The 23,370-nt window shown below is 36.7% G+C and overlaps 1 protein-coding gene across 1 annotated transcript; it reads right to left on the bottom strand.

The window, feature by feature from the left end:
• Nucleotides 1-20,935: 20,935 nt before the first annotated feature.
• On the bottom strand, nt 20,936-22,905 carry LOC148200565 (transcription factor bHLH91-like). The gene is made up of 2 exons (XM_088112986.1): nt 22,159-22,905; nt 20,936-21,088 (listed from the first exon to the last, which is right to left on the bottom strand). The coding sequence occupies exons 1-2, from the start codon at nt 22,903-22,905 to the stop codon at nt 20,936-20,938; spliced, it is 900 nt and encodes a 299-aa protein (XP_087969112.1).
• Between the last annotated feature and the right edge of the window lie 465 nt (nt 22,906-23,370).

The raw sequence follows: 23,370 nt of genomic DNA on the forward strand, positions 1-23,370 counted from the left end.
TCTTGATAGAAGACTTGTAGCATACATAATGTCTGGTCGTGTGGTTGTGAGATAGAGAAGACTTCCAATTAAGCTTCTGTACCATGATGCATCTACCTCTTGTGCTCCATCATCTTTTTGTAGCTTCTCATTTACCACCAGTGGAGTAGTGACATGTTTACAACCATTCATCTTGAACTTCTTTAATAGAGCTTCAATATATTTCTTTTGAGAGATAAATATACCTTCCTTTTCTTGTTTCACCTCTATACCAAGGAAATAGTTCATCAAGCCAAGGTCGGTCATTACAATTGTCTTCATCATGTCTTCTTTAAATTCTTTCATCATCTCTATATTGTTTCCTGTATAGATAAGATGATCGACATATATAGAGACAATGAGATGGTACTGACCTTGTGCCTTAATATATAGTGTTGGCTCACTCTTGCTCCTCCTGAATCCTTGATCGATGAAGTATTTATCAATCTTGCTATACCATGCTCGAGGAGCTTGCTTTAGGCCATATAATGCTTTTTTAAGTCTTAGTACTTTGCCTTCATTGCCTTCGTTGATGAAGCCCTGTGGTTGTTCAACATAAATCTCTTCTTCGAGCACCCCATTTAGAAAGGCTGACTTGACATCCAGTTGATAGATGTTCCATCCTTTTTGTGCTGCAAGAGCTATTAAAACTCTAATTGTATCTAAGCGAGCAACTGGAGCAAATGTCTCATTGTAGTCTATTCCTGGTTGCTGTGAGTAGCCTTTGGCAACCAATCTTGCTTTATGCTTTTGTATAGTTCCATCAGGATTGAGCTTTGTTTTATATATCCATTTGACTCCAATGATGTCTTTTCCATGAGGGCAATTTACGAGTTCCCAAGTGTTATTCTTCTCAATCATTTTAATCTCTTCTTCCATAGCCTTAACCCATACTTCTTGCTTTGATGCTTCTTCATAACAGTTAGGCTCAATCATGGCCATATTGCAAGTTTCATATATGTCTACCAAAGATCTTACTCTTCTTGGACTAGATTCAGGTGAAGAATCTTGTTGTGTAGGTGGAGAAAGCGTACCTGAATTTTCTTCCTCTTCTTGAGTTTCTTCTTGAGATTGTTGCACTGGAAGTAGAATGTTGCTTTTAACAACTTTTTCTTCTTCCCAATTCCAAGAAGCATTTTCATCAACTTCAACATCTCGACTGATGATGAGCTTTTCTTTTTGTAGGTTGTAAACTCGATAGCCTTTTGACTGTGTGCTATATCCCAAAAATATTCCTCGTATAGTTTTGTCTTCAAGCTTTTGCCTCCTTTGATCAGGAACATGTATGTAGCAAATAGACCCAAATACTCGTAGGTGTTTAGCTGATGGCTTTCTCCCACTCCAAGCTTCAATAGGAGTCTTGTCTTGGACTGCTTTAGTTGGACATCTGTTTAGAATATAAACTGCAGTGTAGACTGCTTCAGCCCAAAAAGTGTTAGGCATACTTTTCTCTTTCAGCATTGATCTTGCCATCTCCATAACTGTGCGATTCTTTCTCTCTGACACGCCATTTTGTTGTGGAGTATATGCGACTGTAAGTTGTCGCTCTATGCCTTCATCTTCACAGAATTTGTCAAACTCGCGAGATGTGTACTCCTTGCCACGATCACTTCTAAGTATTTTTAGCTGTTTTCCACTTTGCTTCTCAACAAGGGCCTTGAATTTCTTGAATACTCCAAAAAGTTCTGACTTTGCCTTTAAGAAATAGACCCATGTCATTCTAGAGAAGTCATCAATGAAGAGGATGAAATACCTGTTGTTATGATGTGAAGGTGTTCTCATCGGTCCGCAAACATCGGTATGAATCAACTTCAATAAGTCTTTTGCTCTCCATGCTTTGTCTGTCGAGAATGGTAATCGATGTTGTTTTCCGAGGAGACATCCTTCATATGATTCATTATTCTCCTTCAAGCATGGAAGATCTCTCATCATGTTTTTCGTATATAGAAGCTTTAAGGCATGTGTGTTGAAGTGGCCAAATCTCCTATGCCAAAGCCATGAGTCATCAACTTCTACCTTCATGGCAATATTAGTTCCAGGTTTGAAGCTTATAGGAAAGCTTCTATTTCTCTTCTCCATTTTTACTTGGCCAATTTCTATCCTTTTATTGTCATAAATTTTGCATGTATCTTTCTCAAAATGAAGAGAATATCCATTCTCCATCATTTGGCCAATACTTAAAAGATTTTCTTTAAGATTTGGAACTAGTAAAACGTCTTTGATGAATTTAGTACCTTTCTTTGTCTCCACCATGACAGTTCCTTTGCCTCGAGACTCCACTGTGGTGCCATTTCCTAGCCGAACTTTGACATTGACAGATTTATCAATGTCTTTGAAGATGCTTTGATCTTTCGCCATGTGATTACTGCATCCACTATCCAAGTACCAACTTCCTTCTCTACTATGAAATGCCAACTGATAATATGAAGAGTCAGATAAGTTATGATGTTTTTGGCAAGAAAACAATGGTAGAACTCATGACAAGTTAGTAGGATTTCTAAGTGATACAGAAAGCTCTAGTTTTTTTTCTGTCTAAACATTTTTCAACCCTAAATTGTCAAGGTAGTACACCAGTTTGCGATGATTTTCTTACCATGGATAAAACATGTTTTTCATAAAAGTTTGCTATCTGGGAATGATGCATTTTCTTTATCTTATAAGAAGAAGAAATGTTCCCTTCGATAAGGAAAGGAGAAAGGAGAAAGGAATTCACAACAGTTCACTACACTTTTGGGACCCCTTCTAGGAGTAAATTTCATACAAGTGAAGATGCATAAAGGTTGTGATGGAGAATGTTGTTTTACCCATCTGGTATTTGTGCTCTGCTGTTGCTTCTATATTTAATAATTTTATGTGATAATAATAATAATAAATAATAATACAAAGATAGCTGGTTTTGCCTTGCAAATGATGTGGGATAAAATGTGGTTTCAGGTATATATACATAAACAAATACCTTGAAACAAATAGGTAGAGCTTTTCATAATTCAAAATTAAATTATAATTATCTTGAAACATGTTATTTTTCATTGGAATAGTATATGGAAAGCCTCGTGCCAGAACACTTTTACTTAAGAAGCGACACCGAGGGAGAAATTCCAGAGGAAATATTTGAGGATAAACACAAAGTTCTCATAGAGCAAAGTAGCGAGTGGCTGAAGGACACATCTGAGTCTTGCTCTATTGTGGCTGCACTTGTTGCTGGTGTTTCCTTTGCTACGGCCAACACCATTCCTGGTAGCACTAACGAAGAAGGTAGACTGAATATTTTCTACTATTCTCCATTTCTATAGATGATCAAAATATATTTTAAATCCTTTCTCCATTTCTATGTCTAAAGCTTCTACTTCTCTTCTTTGAGATAATTACAGAGTTTGTGGAGGTCGTAACATTCAAGTAACTTAAAAGATAATAATATATAATATGTTAGTAACATTAGGATTATTAGATATTTTATTTAAACTAACTAAATTAAAACTGAATCATTAATTTATATTAATAACATTATAGAGTTTCAGACACTCTCTGATTGATATAATTGACGTTTTTGAACATGTCACTACTACAAAATTGATGATAGATAGCGTTTAATAGATAGCGCTTTTTTAAATAAGCGCTATCTATTAATGCACGAAACAATAGATAGCGCTTATTTAAAAAAACGCTATCTAAACCTATGACCATAGATAGCACTTTTTTAAAAAATGCACTGTCTATAAATAATTAATATTATTTTTTTTATTCATAGTTTAAAATAAGCTAAAAGATAGCGTTTGTTTTAAAAAACGCAGTCTATTTCAACACAATAGATAGCGTTATTTGAAACAGCTGCGTGCTCTTTTACATTTCTCTTTGGGAGCTTCTTTCTACCCTCAACCAAAATTTTCCCTCGTTTTCTAAATTTTTAGTTTCGCTTCGTTTAGATTCATCAAACCCATTCCCCCAAATTTGACTTCGTATTTGCCCCCAAATTTCAGTTCTTATTTGCCCCCAAATTTTAAAAAACCTATCACAATATCTCCTAAATCACATTTTCGCGTTCCCTCTACAACCACATTTTCCCTCTTCACAATTCTAATTTCTCTTCCCTGCATCGCAATCTCGAATCTCTCTAGAAGCTTATTCTCACCAAAGCCATCTTCATCGACGAAGACACGTTCTCCAAAGCCTTCCTTACCGCTGACCATGCCCGCTCCATCAAACTACTCCAGCAACGAGTTAAGACATTGGAGAGAGAGGTTGACTCTGCCATCACCGCTGCCGCTCGGCCTCGCTCTGAGAAACGACAAGCTCAGGCCGCTCAGAAAGTCGCCGACTTGCACGCATTGGAGAGCTGGAAAGCGTTAAAAAATGAAAGCGCGATGGTGACACTACAAAAAAGAAGGGCATTACCGAAGGCCAGAAGCCCTCGAAAACAGCCCAAAACCGTCGGTAAAAGGCTTATCGACGGCCAAAGAGCCCTCGGTAAATCCCTTGTCGCTAACATTTACCGAGGGTTTTGCCCTTCGGTAATTACCGAGGGCCAAAAGCCATCGGTAATTACCGAAGGACAAAAGCCTTCGGTAATTACCGAATAACTGAAAAAAAGTATAAACTCAATTTTCGCACAGTGCTACGTGAATGTTGTGTCAACTTGTGTGTCTTCGTTCGAGTTCAATTCTTATTCGTTTTCCATGCAATTTTTTTTCATAGTTTCATCTGGATGTCTATTTTAATGTATAGTTTTTATTTTGCTCAAATTCCTTCTGTGTTGTTCCCAGTATTTTTTTTTACTCCCCTATGTCAACTTAGTGCTTACTGTTTGAGTTACTTCTAATTTGTTTGCATTGTTTGTAATACTTGTCATAGTTGGAATAACACACGGACCACATGTGCAAGTGTTCACGGTTTCTTAAATTATTTGGAAGATAGTTGATAGTTTGTTACATACATGCCACAGGAAAATGTATTTTGGCAAAGCATGTAGCAAAGCTACGTTGGAAATCACTCAAAGAGTTGAAGTGAAATGATGGAGGGACCACTTTGCAAGTGTTCACGGTTTTATTGAGAAGCTTATATGATGATTGGCAAAACAAATTCAGAAGAGTAGCTTGCATATGCACGTCCAAACCAAATTGAAAAGCATTCACATGAACAATTCTTTTGGCAAACATGGGAGCCACCACCTAGCATTGGATAACTTTTCTTTGGCATAAGGAAATTGTAAAATAAAATTGGGGTCAACACTTATTAGAACCTCACCATTTTATAGCTAGAAGAAAACAAATGTGCTGCCACATTAGAATGAAGTGTATACGTGAAAATGGATGGAAAAGAGGGGACCACATGTTGAAATCTCACATCCAAAAGAAGCTACAAGGTGCTGAATTTTATTCAATGTTTCACGGCTGCAACTCCAACTCCTTTCTTTCAGAATTTTGCAAAGGACAAAGCTAAGCACATGGAACAAAAGTTGGGGCCACCACATTCTATTGTTGGCTGGAAACGTGGTTTTCAATTGGTTTGGGAGAAAGCATTTCATTCTCTTTGGTGCTGTTACGAAAAGAGAGAAAGTTGCCACATCCTTCTCTGCTGGAACAAAAATAAATAAATGGCAGCAGAGAGCACATCCAGCTTGGTTAAAGACAGTCCAACACCTTGCAAGAAGCAGCTAGCTGCGTGAAGAGAAGCCACTTGCAGCGTTAATGAAGTGAAGACAATTCCACCAGCAGCTGCAGCTACCTACACGGTCCAGTTTGCAGCAGTCCAGCCACGTAGAGAAGCTTCACTCACGGCCTTGGAAGGAGGGGAAACATGTCCAGCAGCTGTAGCTACCATCACATCCAGTTGGGAAGAAGAAGGAAGCTCACGGTTTCTTTGAGAAGCATGGCAGCAGCTCACGTTCAAAAGAAAGGCTTCTATGGAGTGGAAGAGCTAAGAGAGAAAAGGAGATGAGTTCACGGCTGAATGGAGTTGGACGTGTGAAAGAAGAGGAATAGGGAAGGAAAGTCCAGCCACCACTCATGGTTGGCAAAGCTCACGGACATTAGAATTTTGCAAGGGAAAACACATGGGAAAAACATTCACGGTCCAGTAGCTTGGAGTTGGAACAGCTACAACCACTTCTTGTTTGAGAATTGACTCTTGAACGTTTTTAAGGTAGAGAGCTGGATGGAAAGAAGAAGCATAACCCATGAGTAGTGGAAGCACAACCAGCAGCAAAGAGTTGAACGAAGCAACAAGCAGCCGTGTGCAAAAGGGCTGAATGGTGTGCAACGTGATTCAGGAAGATAAAAATTGGAGGGCCCCCACCTATTTTCTTGGCACATCTAGGAGGGAGGAAGTCAGCAAGCTAGGGGAACAACAACAAAATGTGAAGGAATTTAGGCTGCCAGATGATGGACAAATTTATGAACACCAAAATATGATGTCACAAACTTGTTTTTCAATCGGCAAGTATGACCGAATCGTTCAAGTAATAAACTTGGTAAGACCAAGTATCGTTCTTCCCAAAGGACTCACGGCCTAGTTTAGTTATGTGGTTTCTTGATTAGCTAAGACTTAAAGACGAAATACTTGGATTTTATATGCAAAAGACGAAAATTAAATATGTATGCATGAAGTTTTGATCAATGGCAAAAAGCAAAAGATAAACACTTTCAATGAAATTTATGTATGAATATGTTGTTGGGGGTCAATTTCATCTTATCCACTCTCATATATTTTAGGAATTCAACATTCAAATCATCATTGTTAATGCCACTCTCTAAAGTTCCTTTCAAGAAGGCTTCTCCCTAATCACGAGTTCATACAATTCCTAGCATTCCTAATGATCAGTTCATAAGTGCAGGAGCTTAACGACAACCAATATAATATTGGGAGAAATTCCCCGGATCTAGACTTCCCCGTACGCGCCTGTATCGACAAAACCAATAATCATGCATCGAATGAGTTAAACAATGCAAGCATTAAACAAAGAGGAAAAACCCTAACTAATGATGAAAGAAAGCATAAGTCTTAAATAAAAGATGTAAAAATAGATTCCATATATGAGAGCTTCAAAAGATTACATTGATTCCCCAACAAACATACAGAGTTTAGTTCACCATATTCATGGTGAACCTAGATGAATTACAATGAAAGAATGAAAGATAAAACCCTAAAAAGGTGAAGAGGAAGCCTCAGCATCGAAGATCCGCCTTCAAAGGGGTGGAAGAGAGAGTGTTTGCTTCGTTCCAGCCAAAGATACAAACCCTAGGAAACCCTAAAGCTTATATATTATTCGTAAATTACAGAAAATTAGGTCCAAGCCCATTAAAGTGCTGCTCAGCGGTAAGTGCGTGTCACGTTTCTTCCCCTCAGCGGCCATTTTGCCCCTCAGCGGTCCTCCCGTGAGCTCCTGAGTGCCGCTCAGCGGTAAACTGCCGCTGAGCGGTGACTTCGGCTTCTCCTTTTGCACTTTTTGATGTCTTTTCTGATTCCATATCTCTCCTTCTTCACTTCTTTCACCAAATTCACCTTAAAACCTGCACAAAAACACTGAAATCAAGCATAAACCTGTCCAGCTCTCTTATTTCTGAAAATATGAAGAAAAGCATGATTTCAAGCTAGTTTCTAAGTATAAAGGTTGCTTTTAGTATCAATTTTAAGTATGAAAATAACAGTTTTTCAACTGTTATCACAACCCCAAACTTAGAACTTTGCTTGTCCTCAAGCAAACAAGATGTAACTCCATCTTCAACCAATTCATATGATGGTTCACTTCATTCAAAAATCTTCTTTTCAAGATAAGTAAAAACATCAATCAAACTTATGATCAAGATTTCAATCAAGATGTGCACATGCTTTAGTGTTTCACAAAATCAGTTAATATCCAACAAATGCTCTTTTTCATGAATGACCAATCAATTAAGCATGGATGTTCATGTGCTAATGGAATATTTCCTCACTAGGTAAAGTATTTCACTCAACACACAAGTGTATAAAAGGTAATCACTCATTCACTCTACTATCACAATGTCACCTGAATCAACTTTGCCTTTCATTTTACCACAATCAAAAACATTCACAAGCATGCATCATCACAAGGACTTTTCAATGGCTTATAATGTGGCTAGGCTAACAAGAAAATTGGTTTTTCTGGATCACAAAATCCTTGAGTTAAGAGAATCATAACAACAAAATCATCTTATTCATTCCCAACTTTCTTTTGCCTTTGCATTGAGCTTTGCTTCTTTTTCTTTTCTTTTCTTTTTCTTTGCCTATTCTTACTTTTTAGCTCTTAGCTCAATGCTTTTCCTTTTTCATGTTTTCCCAACAACCCCAAACTTGAACATTTAACAATATCACACAAGATCTTCTACTTAACTCAAGGTAAAGATTTTCAATCAAGGGTTTCAGTGTATGTTCAAGGCTAAGGGTTCAAAAGGATAGAACACAAAGTGTTCTCTTTTAGTGGGCTAATTTTACGAATTTGGCCAATAAAAAGGTTTCCAACAAACGGCCTTGATCATATGATGCAAAACAAGCAATTGATTCAATCATAGAAAACCTGGGCAAAATCATTCATGCTTTCAAAGTAATAGCATTCAACAATAACAACTCTGGAGCTCAAAACTTCACATATAAGCTCATTCACATTTGACATACACATCCTGCTTAATTTCACAATCACAATCATGATATCCTGCATTTGTTCACAAAGCTTGTGAATCACCTGTGTAAGCATTTTAATGTGCACATCATCTCAACATCAATTAATCATAAGCATCATTCAGCATTACTTATCACATAATCACAGTTAATAACAAACCATCATAACAAAACAGGTGTTCAATAGAGTACATCAAACCCTAATCTAAAAACAAAAACAACTAAGTTCAGAAGACTTAAACCACAAAAGCATAATCATATGATAGCATTTATCAGTAAATTCTATCTCAGCTCCTCATCAGTCTGAGCTATCCTCTGTATCTTCCTCTTCCTCCTCATCTTCTTCATCTTCAAATGCATCATCATCATCAGCTTCATCTTCTTCCATCTCTCTAGCTGAAGCTTCAGCTGCTCCAGCTCCTCCTCCATGCACTGGTTCTTCTGGCCAAGCTACCACATTATGGAATTCATCCATAGTCCACCTGTGGGCTGGAGGTGTATCATACATCCCCACAATCATCTCAGCAGTGGCCACCTGCCCTCTGTGAATGGACTGCAACTGAGCACCTATAAGAGACATATACATGTCCCTCATCTGGAATGGTTCTGCTTCATGTGTATCAGCAGATGTCTGGCTCTGTTCTGGCCCTCTCTCTCTACGAGCCCGGCGTGGTGGAACTGGCTGAGCTGCATCCTCACCTCCACAGTACTGTCTGTAATAGGCCTCATCAATAGCTTTTCTTGGCCTCTCAAATGGTGGAACAGAAGTGTCCACCCCAGCTAGCTTGCAAAGGTGAGTGATCAAAGAAGGATGTCCTAGTGGTGCTTTGTTGTTTGAGGTGTTAGCACATACACTAATTTCATCAGCTATCACCTGCCCAATATTAACATTTAAATTTCTGATAGCACAGTAGATGAATAGTGCCCCGCTAAGAGTAATATCTGACACATGTGAAAATGGCTGAATGTTGGCATGAGAAAACGCCATCCAATACTTTGCAAGAGGAGTCAAATCCGTCCTCCTAATGCTAACCACTGAGCCAGATCTATTCCTTTGGAAGTGCCCTCCAGGTATACACAATACTCTCCCCACATCCTCATAATCAGCACCTTCCTCCATGCAAAGAGCAAACTGGCACTACTCACCAGCCCATACAGTGTCCAGGAAGTTATTAATAGAATCAGGATCATACCTGATAGCATGGCCTCTGACATAGCCCAAATAATTCTCAGCTGGATAATCACCAATCTTCTTTGCATTGGTGTAAAATTCCTTTACCACAACTATGTTGGCAGGTGCAGGATAAGTGGCTAGCTTTCCCCAATCATTCCCTAACACTTGCTCTCCAAATTGAGGAGCAAAGTTAGGTATCATTCCAACCTTTCTCTCCATCAGAAGTCTCCTGTCCTGAACCACCCTAAAGTGCTTCTCATGTTTCCTAAAGAGGAACCTGCTAGATTGGGGTTGCTCTGGTTCCTTTTCCTTTCTCTTGGTTGCCATGGTTTTCAATCTTTTTCCTGAAGAGGATGCCATTCCTACATTCAAAACACAAATACAAAACCACAGAACATGATGTTAATCATTAGTAAAACACAGAACACAACTCCTTTCGAAGCTAAACCACCGCTGAGGCCCAGAATTTCCCCTCAGCGCCACCAGTGCCACATTCCAACACGCAAAAATTCAGAAAAACCAAATCTGGCAGAGTGCCACTCAGCGGCAGTTTACCCCTCAGCGGTAACTCTGCAGATTTTTGAAAATCTTGTTTTAAAGCTGTCCTAACTCCACCCAAATGCAGTTTTCAGTTTTCCAGTTCATAATCACACAGTTTAATCGGTTCAAACATCAAATATATCATCAAATCATGCATAGAAATCAAAACCCCTAAATATTCATGCTTTGACAATCACATTCAAATTCAAGAACCCTAGAATGAAAAAAATGCATTTTACTTACTTGGGTGGAGATACTAGATCCAATAAGAATGCTTCCAAGCTAGAATGCTCTCTTCCAACCCCAAACTTTGATGACACACTAGTGAACAAGTGAGTGGAAGAGAAATTTTCTTAAGAGGAAAGAGTGAAAATATGTGGAAAACCTTGGAGAAGGTATGTGAGGGTGTTTGTGCAGAGAAAAATCTGAAAGTGTGAGCAAGTGAGCAGCTTAGGGTTTAGAAATACCCTAATGGGCTCGGGTCCCGCTAAGGGGAACTAAAGCCCATTCTGCGAGAGTACCGCTCAGCGGTAAATTACCGCTCAGCGGCACTTTCGTGATGTGCTCTTCTCCTTCTTTTCTTAACCTACGTGCCTCCCATACATGCCTCTCATTGGTTCCCTGCAATTCAATGTTTAAAATGCTTATGCAAACCCTAACTAAAATAAACAAACAGAAATATTCAATCAACTGGGTTGCCTCCCAGGTAGCGCTTGTTTAACGTCACGAGCCTGACCCAAAATCCACCAACACCCATCAGTAGGTGCAAAATTTTCTTACCAACACCCATCAGTAGGTGTTACAAACATAGTATCCTTCAGTAGATACTTAACCACCTAGCATCCTTCAGTAGATGCTATCTCCAACAAAATAATTACAAAAATAATGTTCACAAATTAAAAATTACAAAAAACCAAATCAAAAGTCTTTAAATCCACTGGGTTGTCTCCCAGCAAGCGCTCTTTTAACGTCATTAGCTTGACCCAATAAAGCTCGTGTTCCTTCTTCTTTTTCTTCTTCTTTCTACTGAACTTCTTTAGAAATTTGATCAAACCAGGAACCTGTTGTAGTGTCTCAATCATAGGAACTTTAATCTCCAATTTCTTGAAGATTTCCATAAAGCACTTGAATTTCTTTTCCTTCCTATGATTCTTCTTTAGATGAGGATGTGATTTTTCATATGATTTCTTCTTCTTTCCTCTCATCTTCTTTTTCTTCCTTTTTCTCTCCCTAAATTTTCTCTTTTTCTTTTCTTTTCTTTTTTTCTTCCCTTTTCTTTTTCTCTTCAACTTCTTTATTTTCACACAAATTTTCTTTCTCTCTTCTCTCTCAACCACTTCTTTTTCTTTTTCTTCATCTTTATCTTTCTCACTCAACTCTTCTTTCTCTTTTCTCTCTACCCTTTCCTCATCTCCCTCTAATTTTTCCTCATCAAGAATCTTGTCACTTTCAGTGATAATGACTTGCCCTTCCTCCTTAAGGTTAACTTCAGTATTAACATCATCATTCAATCTCTGATTGATGTAACGAAGTTGCATCTCCATTCTTTTACATGATTCTTCAATGCTTTTCTGAGTAGAGTCGGAATTTTTCAAAAATCGTTGAAGGGTGTCCTCCAACCTATCCAAACTTCCTGATAGAAAGGTTTGTTGCTGTTGCTTGTTAAATTGCCCAGTTTGTCCAGCTTGCCCACTTTGTTCCTGACCAATACTTGGGTGTGGTTTCCACCCTTGATTGTCACGTTTCTTCCACTCAGCGGCCATTTTGCCCCTCAGCGGTCCTCCCGTGAGCTCCTGAGTGCCGCTCAGCGGTAAACTGCCGCTGAGCGGTGACTTCGGCTTCTCCTTTTGCACTTTTTGATGTCTTTTCTGATTCCATATCTCTCCTTCTTCACTTCTTTCACCAAATTCACCTTAAAACCTGCACAAAAACACTGAAATCAAGCATAAACCTGTCCAGCTCTCTTATTTCTGAAAATATGAAGAAAAGCATGATTTCAAGCTAGTTTCTAAGTATAAAGGTTGCTTTTAGTATCAATTTTAAGTATGAAAATAACAGTTTTTCAACTGTTATCACCAGACAAGAAACTGGAATACGGCTGAAAGCAGGAGTGGACACGGGAGAAGACAAAATCTTTGGCATATAAATTGGCAGCAGCAGCAGAGTAGATTTCAGTAGATTTTAGAGTAAATTTTAGGAGTAGTTTAGGAATCACTCACGGCTAGAGGAGGCTCTAGCCTCTTTCCATTTTCCAGTAGCAAGCTCTCTTAGTTTCCATTATACAAGATCAGGCAAATCAAATGAAAGAAGATAAATGGAACAGAATCTCATGTTTCTCATTATACAATTACAAATTCATCAATTCAATAATCACAACAATACAGAATCACACACCACACCACATTTCCAACACATGTATATCATATCTGTAGGGTTTCAGGTGGGGAACGAAGGAATATTACCTCACGAGTGAAGTGTCCCGAGCAGGAGTCCTCAAACCGGAAGTGAAGTTCAGGCTAATACAGGTTTGCAGAGGCACGATTGAACTGCAATGGCGGTTCACGACCTGACGTTGCGGTTGAAGCACAATGGAGGGAGGCAAACTCCAGCACCCCGCGCCTACGGCCCTTGGACCAAATAATTGTGACCATTCTTAGATTGGGGAAATCAGAGAAGGGAGGGCAAAAGTGTTTGAATGCGAAATGAAAATGTGAGAGGGAATACCTGATTTTCGCCCTAATGATAATGTGAGCGGCGAACTCTGGCAGCTAACGCAGGCGAACACCGGTAGCCAACGACCAATACCCTTCGAGAAGATGACTCTAAGGACGTTCTTCGAATGGTCGGCCGAATGACGAAGATGGCTTCCTTGAGTGAACCACGAGGCTGGACCGCAATAATGGTGGAGGGAACATTGTGCAGAAGCAGTACAGGGAGTTGGGAGAAGGACTTAGGGGAAGAAAGAGTTGGGAGATTCTGAATATTGGGGGAAGAAGAGCTTTCGCGAAATGAGGGGGAGGGAAAAATTTTCTTATACACCACCCACTTACCGAAGGTCAAGTTCCTTCGGTAATGTCCCATGTCGATTATCGAAGGCCAAAATCCTCCAATTATGTACTACTTTACAGACCCTCGAAAAATCCTTCGGTAAATAAAGTTTACCGAAGGCCTAGGGGCCGTCGCTAATAGCCCGCCGGTAAACAGTGAATTTCCTGTAGTGTGAGACCCACTCACATGGCTTTGGCATTTTCATATTATAAAGCACTCGCTCACTCCATATACAGACATCATCACAGTGACCATAAACGACACTATTTCGATCCAAGATGTCAGTCATGTCAGTGACCATAAAGGACACTTCTTTAAACATTGCATTGAATAAATGATTTTATTATTAGAAGAAATGTATCTAGTTAGATGCGTGTGTGGTTGATGGACAAATTTATGATCACCAAAATATGATGTCACAAACTTGTTGAACAATCGGCAAGTATGACCAAATCGTTTCAAGTAATAAACTCGGTAAGACCAAGTATCGTTCTCCCAAAGGACTCACGGCCTAGTTTAGTTATGTGATTTGTTGATTAGCTAAGACTTAATAACAAAATAATTGGAGTTTAATATGCAAGACAGAAAATAAACATGTATGCATGAGTTTTGATCAATGGCAAAAGCAAAAGACAAGCACTTTCAATGAAATATATATATGAATATGTTGTTGGGGGTCAATTTCATCTTATCCACTCTCATATATTTTAGGAATTCAACATTCAAATCATCATTGTTAATGCCACTCTCTAAATTACCTTGTCAAGAAGGCCTATCCCTAATTACGAGTTCATACGATTCCTAGCATTCCTAATAATTAGTTCTTTTAGCATAGGAGCTTAACGACAACCAATATAATATTGGGAGTAATTCCTCGGATCTAGACTTCCCCGTACGTTCCCGTATCGACAAAATCAATAATCATGCATTGAATGAGTTAAACAAAGCAAGCATTAAGCAAAGAGGAAAAACCCTAACTAATGATGAAAGAAAGCATAAATCTTAGATTAAGATGCAAGCACAAATTCCATATATGAGAGCTTCAAAAGATTACATTGATTCCCCAACAAACATACAAGGTTTAGTTCACCATATTCATGGTGAACCTAGATGAACAATAATGAAAGAATGAAAGATAAAACCCTAGAAAGGTGAAGAGGTAGCCTGAGCATCCAAGATCCTCCTTCAAAGGGGTGGAAGAGAGAGTGTTTGCTTTGTTTCTGCCAAAGATACAAACCCTAGGACGTCCTAAAGCTTATATATTATTCTAAAATTACAAAAAATCTAGGTCCAAGCCCATAAGTGTGCCTCTCAGCGGTAAAGTGCCGCTCAGCGGTAAGTGCGTGAGTAGTTTCTTCCCCTCAGCGGTTGATCTATTTTTCATATTGAGTGTTTTGTTGCTCTATTTGTTTTATTTGATAAAGATTTTATTTGAGTGCCTTGTGTTTACGGTGGGTTGAAATGTTGATTGAAAACTAGAATGTCATTACACATTGGGTGATTGTATGTTTTATTGAAATGTAGTGTACATGTGAGTGGTTTGAGTCGCACTTGATGAATTATGTAATTTATGTTAAATTCCATCAAGTTTGGTGTTGATGAAATGGTAAGTAGTACGTGTTTGGGTTCTAGAAATTTTCATTATATGCTCTGTTTGGCCTGCTCATAAACTGATTTGGGAAAAGGGTATAGTGACATTGAATCTATCAAGTGAAAGAGAGAGAGTAGGGGAAGTGGTTCTGTGATCTTGTTGGATGTTTAGACGTCTTAGAATTTACTAGAATTTAAGTGCAATGCTTGTTAATGGGTTTGAGTCTTTTTTTTCTTATTTCCTAGATGTTTCACGTGGCTATATCTTTGGTTGTTTAAGTGCAGCCAGCATATGATGCCTTTATGTTTTCCTTCGGAGGAGTTGTCTGTTTGGACTAAAGTATGGTTGAAAACTAGTAATAGGTTAGCGGAAAGTGGTTACAAGTCTGATTCATAGTATGTTGATTTAAAATGAATAATCTTATTATCCGATACATGCTTAATTGAACTAGATTAGGTTGTCTTAATTTATTAAATATAAGAATAACAGTAATCATCTTATGTTCAATCTGTTTAATAACCATAACCTCAATGTGTTTTGATATGTGTTAACTGATTTAGATTTCATAAGTTAAGTAATGGGTTAATGAATTAGGTGCATTATTTTAAAAAGTTCAGACTGTATCTCTCTTTGTTTACAATCATCTTCTCTTTGTTTATTCATTACAAGACTTTATTCTGACCAAGGCTTGGTCTTAGTCTAGTTACGGTAATAACTTTGTCCTAGTTCTAGCACCATTTCAATCAATTAAATATCTTCATTTAGTAGACAATCATTACTAATTTTAAATTACAGAAATTTTATTTTCGTTATATTTAAACCTTTTATTCTTATTATTACTGGTAAAAGTTTGTTGTCCTTTAACATTTTTATATTTGTAACATACTGAATAATTACTACTGTTATACTAATAAAAGAACAGTATAAAATTATTTGTTTTGGTGGAGTTAAATTCATTAATTAAATTTATTTAATAACTATACAAATTGGAAATTATATGAAAAATTCAATTATTTATAAATATCAATGTTAATTGTGCTTACTTGTAGAGTTATCCTCGAGTGAAAAACATTTTTAAGTGCTAGCTTTCTAATATGTGGAAGGTCAAAAACATTCTTACATTCTAGATATGCAAGTTTTGTGTCTTGTCCCCTGCTTTGTTTCTCAATTAAAAACGTTGTATTTGCAAGGATATATGTATAATTGTTACAGTTATTAGTTAATGGGGTTGGACTGAATATTCACGTGCGGGTATGGTCTTTAATTTTAAAAAAAATTGAATGTGTTATGATGTTAAATGCTTGATGGATGGATGTGGGGTGTTGTTGTTTAGTTAATTTTAAAGATCTTGGCATACTTTATATGTTATGTTCAAGTATTCCAATTGTTCATATAGTTGTTGTGCATTCATTTCTAATATGTTCAAAAAACCATTGATTGTATTTAAGTGGTTTAAGGCTTTTTGAGTATTGGTTGTTGATACATACATATATCCATTACCATGGGTAATGTGCTTAACTTTATATTAAACGCTGTTGTATACTGGAATAGAGCTATTTGGATTTTCATGTGTCGGTTAAACAGATTTGGTGTATTGAGTCCAAATACTTATACATTTAATTTAGCAATTGAATGTCACGGTAAGGTTCTACTTTTGTTCTTTGTTGACAGCTTTTGTAATGTGACGCTTTCTGATGGGATGCCTTTACTCATTGTTACATTTTTTGTCAGGATCAAAATCAATGACAATGATTGTGGATATTACGTGTGTCGATGTATAAAAGAAATTATTACATACTGTGAAGGAAGAATAATTCCAACTGATGTAAGTTATCTTTATTATCATAATTAATTTGTAGTAAAAATTTAATTGACTAATTTTATATTATCTTTTTTGTTGCAGTATTTTCTTAATTGCATATATCAACCATATCGTGACAACAAATTATTGAAGTTAGGGGAGATTGATGTTACATGTAATTAGTAATGGTGATGTAAATGTTTATAGGTACAAGGATATATATGTTATGGTTGTATATATTGTCTTATAAAGCAATGTCATGTCATGACACGTAGTTGACACTCAAAGATTATATTTTGAAATATTATTATATTAATAGTTTTTATTTATATATTGAAGTATTGCATATTCTTTTTGAGACCTTTGTTTTCATCATATTTGTTTTAATACTTTATATAGTTTGAATAATAGAACTAATAAATAACACAGATTTGTATATAATAAAACAAATATTTTATATTTTCTTTTAAAAGATAATTTCATATTTTTTAAAATATTTTATTAAAAATTATATTTTTTTAAAAAAATTTAGACCAATAGATAGCGCTTATTTAAAAACGCGCTATCTATTGGTATCAGACAATAGATAGCGTTTATTTAAATAAGCGCTATCTATTGTCTGATACCAATAGATAGCGCTTTTTTAAATAAGCGTTATCTATTGTCGGACACCAATAGATAGCGCTTTTTTTAGAAGCGCTATCTATTAATAGATAGCGCTCTCATAGATAGCGCTTAAAAAGCGCTATCTATGATAAAAAAAAAGCGCTATTTATGCACTTTATTGTAGTAGTGTGTGTATGAGTAATATTATGTGAACGTGTACTGTGCAACACACTATGCTTGTGACTTTGTGGAATTGAATGTGTGTTACGTAAAGTAAAGATAAAAGGAAGGGAAATAGCACAAAAAATTTGATACCATATAGAGAATATTGTTTGTAATTTTGGGATCTGTAGACACAATAAGTACTTTTATTTATGAAGTAAAGATACAATACTATGGAAAAAATTCAATACTTAATAATGTGAAATAAGAGTGCATAATTGATCAGGTTAGAAATACATAAGTGTGTTTTATTGTATATTTATTTCAATGTTAATGTGGTAATATTTGTTTTACATTCTCTCAAGAGTTAGTATTTTCTCCATCTCCTTGTGGAAAGGGGAAAGTAGTAATTTCTACGAATATAGCAGAAACATCACTTACATTAGAGGTAACATCTCATTCACAATAAGTTTGATTATGTCTACGGGTTAGAGATGAATCTTCCTCCTTATTTTTTATTTTTCAAATCATGCAGGGAATTATCTATGTTGTTGACAATGGATTTGATAAATAGCAGTTCTACAATCTGTTAATTATTTTGTTATTTCTATTGAAGAGATCCAGTAATGAACCCTGATTATTTCTTGTTTGATTTATAAATGTAACATTTGGTTTATCTTTACTTATATTCAAGTTTGTTTTTTGCTTTCAATTTTTTAGCTAACATTCAATATAACAAAAGTACAAGTTTGTACATAATAAAACCAATATTTTATATTTTTTTGAATTCTTTTTAAATATATTATTGAAAAGTTATTTTTTTTAAAAAAAATTTAGACGAATAGATAGCGTTGTTTAAATAAACGCTATCTATTGCCTGACAACAATAGATAACGCTTATTTAAAAAAGTGCTATCTATTGTTTGACAGCAATGGATAACACTTTTTTTAGAAGCACTATCTATGATAAAAAAAAAAAAAGCACTATCTATGCACTTTTTTGTAGTAGTGATCAAGGAAGGATTGGTCTCAGAAGTTAGATGATGCACTTTGGGCATACCAGACTGCAAAGAAGACTGCTATACAATTATCGCCTTTTCAGTTAGTCTATGGAAAAGCATGTCATTTGCCAGTGGAGATGGAACATCGAGCTTTATGGGCATTAAAATTCTTAAATTTTGATCCCTTTGACAGTGCTAATAAAAGAAAGGAAAATTCTTGAGTTGGAAGAGATGTGTTTGCATGCTTATGATTCTTCCAAGAATTACAAAGAGAAGATAAAATTTTATCATGATAGGAAGCTGGTAAAGAAGCTTTTTCATCCAGGGTAGCAGGTGTTATTGTTCAATTCACGGCTAAAGCTTTTTCCTGGAAAATTGAACTCTAAATGGTCTGGGCCGTTCACAATTAAGGACGTCAAACCGCATGGGGCGATTGAGTTGACCGATCCAACTTCTGATAATCCAAAAAGAAGTTGGGTGGTTAATGGGGAATGTCTCAAGCATTATCTAGGTGGAGAGATTGAGCATCTTTCCATGGTTATGAAGTTGGTGGACCCTTGAGCATAATGGTGTCAGGCTCATGACATTAAACAAGCACTCATTGGGAGGCATCCCAGTTTTCTAAACTTATCTTTTTAGTTGATGATATGTTGAATTTGGTTAATATGTGCTTGGCCTAATGATGTTTGGATGGTTTAGCTAATATGTGTGTGATGAGTAATTACTATCTTATATATGTTGCTTTATTGTGTGATTGATGTTGGGATAATGCATGGTTTAGTCTTTATATACAGGTGGTTGGTCATGATTGTTAGAAATTGATTCATGATGTCAATTGTGATTAATTTGCTAGGCAAGATGTTATTGAACTGTGTAACTTGAGTTAACCTATGAGAGATTGGGCTCCAGAGTTTGATTGATTGAATGTTATTGCTTTGAAGCATGATTGATTTTGCCTAAGTTTCTATGATTGAATCACTTGCTTGCTTGTTACACATGATCAAGGCCATGTTTTCTTCTCCCTTAGAGCCAATGTTAATAGGTGAACCCAACAAAGAACAATGTTTTTCTTTAACCTTTGAACCTTGAACCTAAATTTGAAAGTTCAAAAAAAAATCCTTTTTGAAATCCTTACCTTGAGTTAAGTAGAGTATGTGTATGTGGTAATGGAGAATGGTTCAAGTTTGGGTTGTGAGAAACCAGAAAGAGCTTTGTGGAATTCATAAAAGAGCATTGACCAAAAGAAAAATTAAAAAGAAGAAAGAAAAGGTTAAGCTCAATGAAAGTGAAGTTAGGAATAAATTGAAAATTTGGTTTCTCACATGAAAAGTAAAAGAGAGATTAATTGTTAATTTGAATGAATGAATTGTGCACTCTCTTAACTCAAGGAATTTTGTTGTCCAGAAAAAACCAATTTTCTTCTTAGTCCAACCTCAATACAAGCCTCAAAAAGTCGTTGTTATGATAACTTGCGTATGAGTGTGTTTGAGTTATGGTTAAATGAAAGGCAAAGTTGATTCATGTGACATTATGATAGTAGAGTGTAAGAGTGTCACCTCACTATACACTTTTGAGTGTTTGAGTGAAACACTTTTTGAGTGCTTGACTGAAACACTATCTTTGGAGAGGAATGGTTCCATGCATCATAGGATACAATTCTTGCTTGGCTGTTGATCATTCATGAGTTTGCATTTGTTGTATGTTGTGATTAGATGAACACCATAGTTGAAATTGATTGGCCAATGCATCAATATATCTTGACTGAGATTTGTATGATAAGAAGATATGACAAGGGAGAGCTAAACTCAATTTGTTGTTGGGGGATGATGTAACCTTGTGAACTCTCATGTATTTCAATTGGTTTTAATTATTTATGCTTTGTTCATCAATTGTTAGGATTTTCTCCTTTACTCTATGTTTTTTATGTTTAATCGTTCATGGCATGATTTAATGGTCTTCTTTGTTATTGGGAAATACCTAGAAACACTACAGGAAAAACAATTAATACCGACGGTTTATTACCGAAGGCTTTTTCGAAGGCTTGTGTAACATGACCTTACCGAAGGATAATGGCCATCTGTAATGGACATGGGTGATTACCAAAGGCAAGCGACCGTCGGTAAGTGAATAATGTATATGAAATTAGAAACTGAGATACTTCCCAAGCCCTCATTTCGCGAAAACGCTTTCTTCCCCAATCTTCACATTCTCTTCCCTAACTTCATCGACGAACTCACTGGCTGGCTTGTGCAGACTGCTTCCCACCCTAACCACAATCGGGATATGCTTCTTCCCCATTCCTCCATTATAGGTGAAGTGTCCCATTCTCCCATCTCATTTTGTTTTCCTGTTAATGTTTTCGATTACGCGTCAATGGTGGATCCTTTTTCCTTGTAGCGTTTTGCAGTGTTCTGAGCTGAGGAAGGTGGTGGGTGGCTGAGTTGAAGGCTACCATTGTCGAGGGACGATATTGGAGGACGCGGCATAGACGAGGCGGCGTAACCAGGGCAGTGTAACTGCGTAACAAGGTCTTTCACTACTTCTTCAGAGGCTATTGAAGGGGCTACCGTCGAGGTAAGTTGTTATTTTGATTGATGAACTATAAAAGCTAAGAAGCATTTCTTCTGACTTTGTTCAATGTATGCTGTGAATTAGTTTGTGCAATATGATTTGTTATAGAAAAATTGTTCAAAGTTGGCATTTTGATTGGTAATGCATTTGTTAGAATTAGCCATTTTAAAACTAAAGCAAGCTAATATCAGTACATTATGAAAACTGATAACAATTACTCAATGAGAGTAAAAAGCTACTGGTACACCTAAAAAGCCAATTTCATATAGCATAAGTAGCGAAATACTCAAGATATCTCTGTCCTATACGTAGAGAAGGTGTTATATTCCTGTCAAGGTTAATGTATATACCTATAGAAGGTAAGTCTGTCCTACATGGACACTGATATCTGTGTCCTATACCTAATACCCATAACCTTATAAGTAAGTTGCATTGAATATAGTGCATTCAAACTTCATTTCAATCACAACCTTTTTTTTACTCTTAGTTAATTAAAATGTAGATCAATCAAAACAACGATTGATGGTAGACATATTCTCCATCCTTGATGGAGGACTTATTCTCTCTAAAAAATAGTATATTCAGGATATCCTCCATTGAGCAAAGATGGATAATTCTAAGCCTGAACCCACTCGTTTGATTTCAGGTTTAAAGCTCACTACCAAAGGTTTTTGCATCTGTTTTTGATCCTTCTTTTTCTAAATCTAATATTGGTTCTTTACAATATATTAGTACTACCAAACCACAATTATCCTTTTCAATTAACAAAACAGAACAAAATCAATCACTCAGTTCTACTTTCTTTATACTCAAAGACATTAGCTTTAATCAATGTTGGGTTTAAAAATAAGATATTTTTCTCAAAGTTTACATGTTCTTTATGTTTAAAACAACCTTTCCTAGAAAAAAGACATTTTAAACAATTGAAGAGTTACTGTGAAATAGAAAAAGCAGGAAAGAAAAATGTCTATAATTTGACAAAATGTCAACAGTATAATTTACTCCAAAATGTTACCTTGGAGGGGTTTGGGATGAGTTCTTTCAAAGCATCAAATTTACTACTCAAATCCACTCTCCTTTGTCTCTCAGTAGTGGTACTGGTAAACTGGTTGGTCCTTTTCCCCCCTCTGTTTTTCCCCACATCTTGAGTGACCTCCACCACCCCATTTCCAAAATCTGGGTAGGCAATTCCACTGCCTTGTATGACACCCCCTCCTCCAAAGGCAAAATCATTTCCAAGAGCTGGTGGAGGTGCTTGCAGGTTGAGATGCAAGAAAGGGTCATAGGCAACAGATGAGACGTTTGTGCTGTCTGCTGTTCCCATAGGGCCAGAGAGTTTCGGAAGATTGGTGCTTTGGTTTTCAAAGGTCATTGGCAAGTGGAGAAGGCTGAGGAGATCTGGTGTTGGTGTGGAATAAGGAAATTGGTGATGATGGTGACCCCTCTCAAGTGCGGAGGAGTGAGTGGGGAAAGAATAAAGCTCCTCACATGAACCATGGTTGTTCACCACTTGCACAAACTGGGGGTTCAAGTTATTAACTTGATTGTATGAGTTTTGTCGAGGGTGTGCAATGATTTCCATAGCAACAACAGAAGCATCTTCTCCACTGGAAGATGTGTAGGCTAAGTTTTCCATCCCAAGGGTGTTTTGGGGCTGCATGGTAGTCACAGACATAACTGCCTCTGATTTTGAAACCATCTGGGAAAAATAGTCTTCTGCCACCATCCCATTCGGATCAAAGCAACTACTTTCTTCGTACATGTTTGGACCCCCAGTGATTTTGATCTTTGCCTCTACAAAGAAAAGGTATAATTAATATAACATAGGAACTAATGCAGCTTATAGAAAACAAAAGGGTCAATAAATGACTGATTTGTAATCTTCCAAAGTTTCAAAAAAATTTCATAAAAGTGATAGAAGTTTTTCTATAAGAGTGGTGTGTGGGAGACGTGTAATTCTCTTGGTGGTTTTGAGGTTACACAGACTGTGAAGGCTTTTTCAACAACTGAAGTGAATTTTGTTCCACTTCCCAAGTTTGTCCAACATTAAAAAAAGTTTACAGTGTTTCCAAATTGGTTGTTTGAATAGAACACAAAGGAAGGTTTAGGTTCTGATGACCCCTTGGCTTGTAGCTTTGGCTAACAAGAATACTCAAAAACAAATTCAAAGAAAAAATAATTATGTTACTGGCCACTACTGGTACAGTGTAGTTTGTGGTCCAAATTC

Source organism: Vigna umbellata, chromosome 4, assembly GCF_029865625.1.
Source record: "Vigna umbellata cultivar VRB3 chromosome 4, Vumbellata_1.0, whole genome shotgun sequence".
NCBI classification, from domain to species: Eukaryota; Viridiplantae; Streptophyta; class Magnoliopsida; order Fabales; family Fabaceae; genus Vigna; species Vigna umbellata.

Coding starts and splice junctions, on each gene's coding strand:
- LOC148200565 (XM_088112986.1), bottom strand. CDS start 22,905: ATGTACGAAGAAAGTAGTTGCTTTGATCCGAATGGGATGGTGGCAGAA. Junction 21,089..22,158: donor TCATCCCAAACCCCTCCAAG/GTAACATTTTGG, acceptor CTTGTTACGCAG/TTACACTGCCCTGGTTACGC.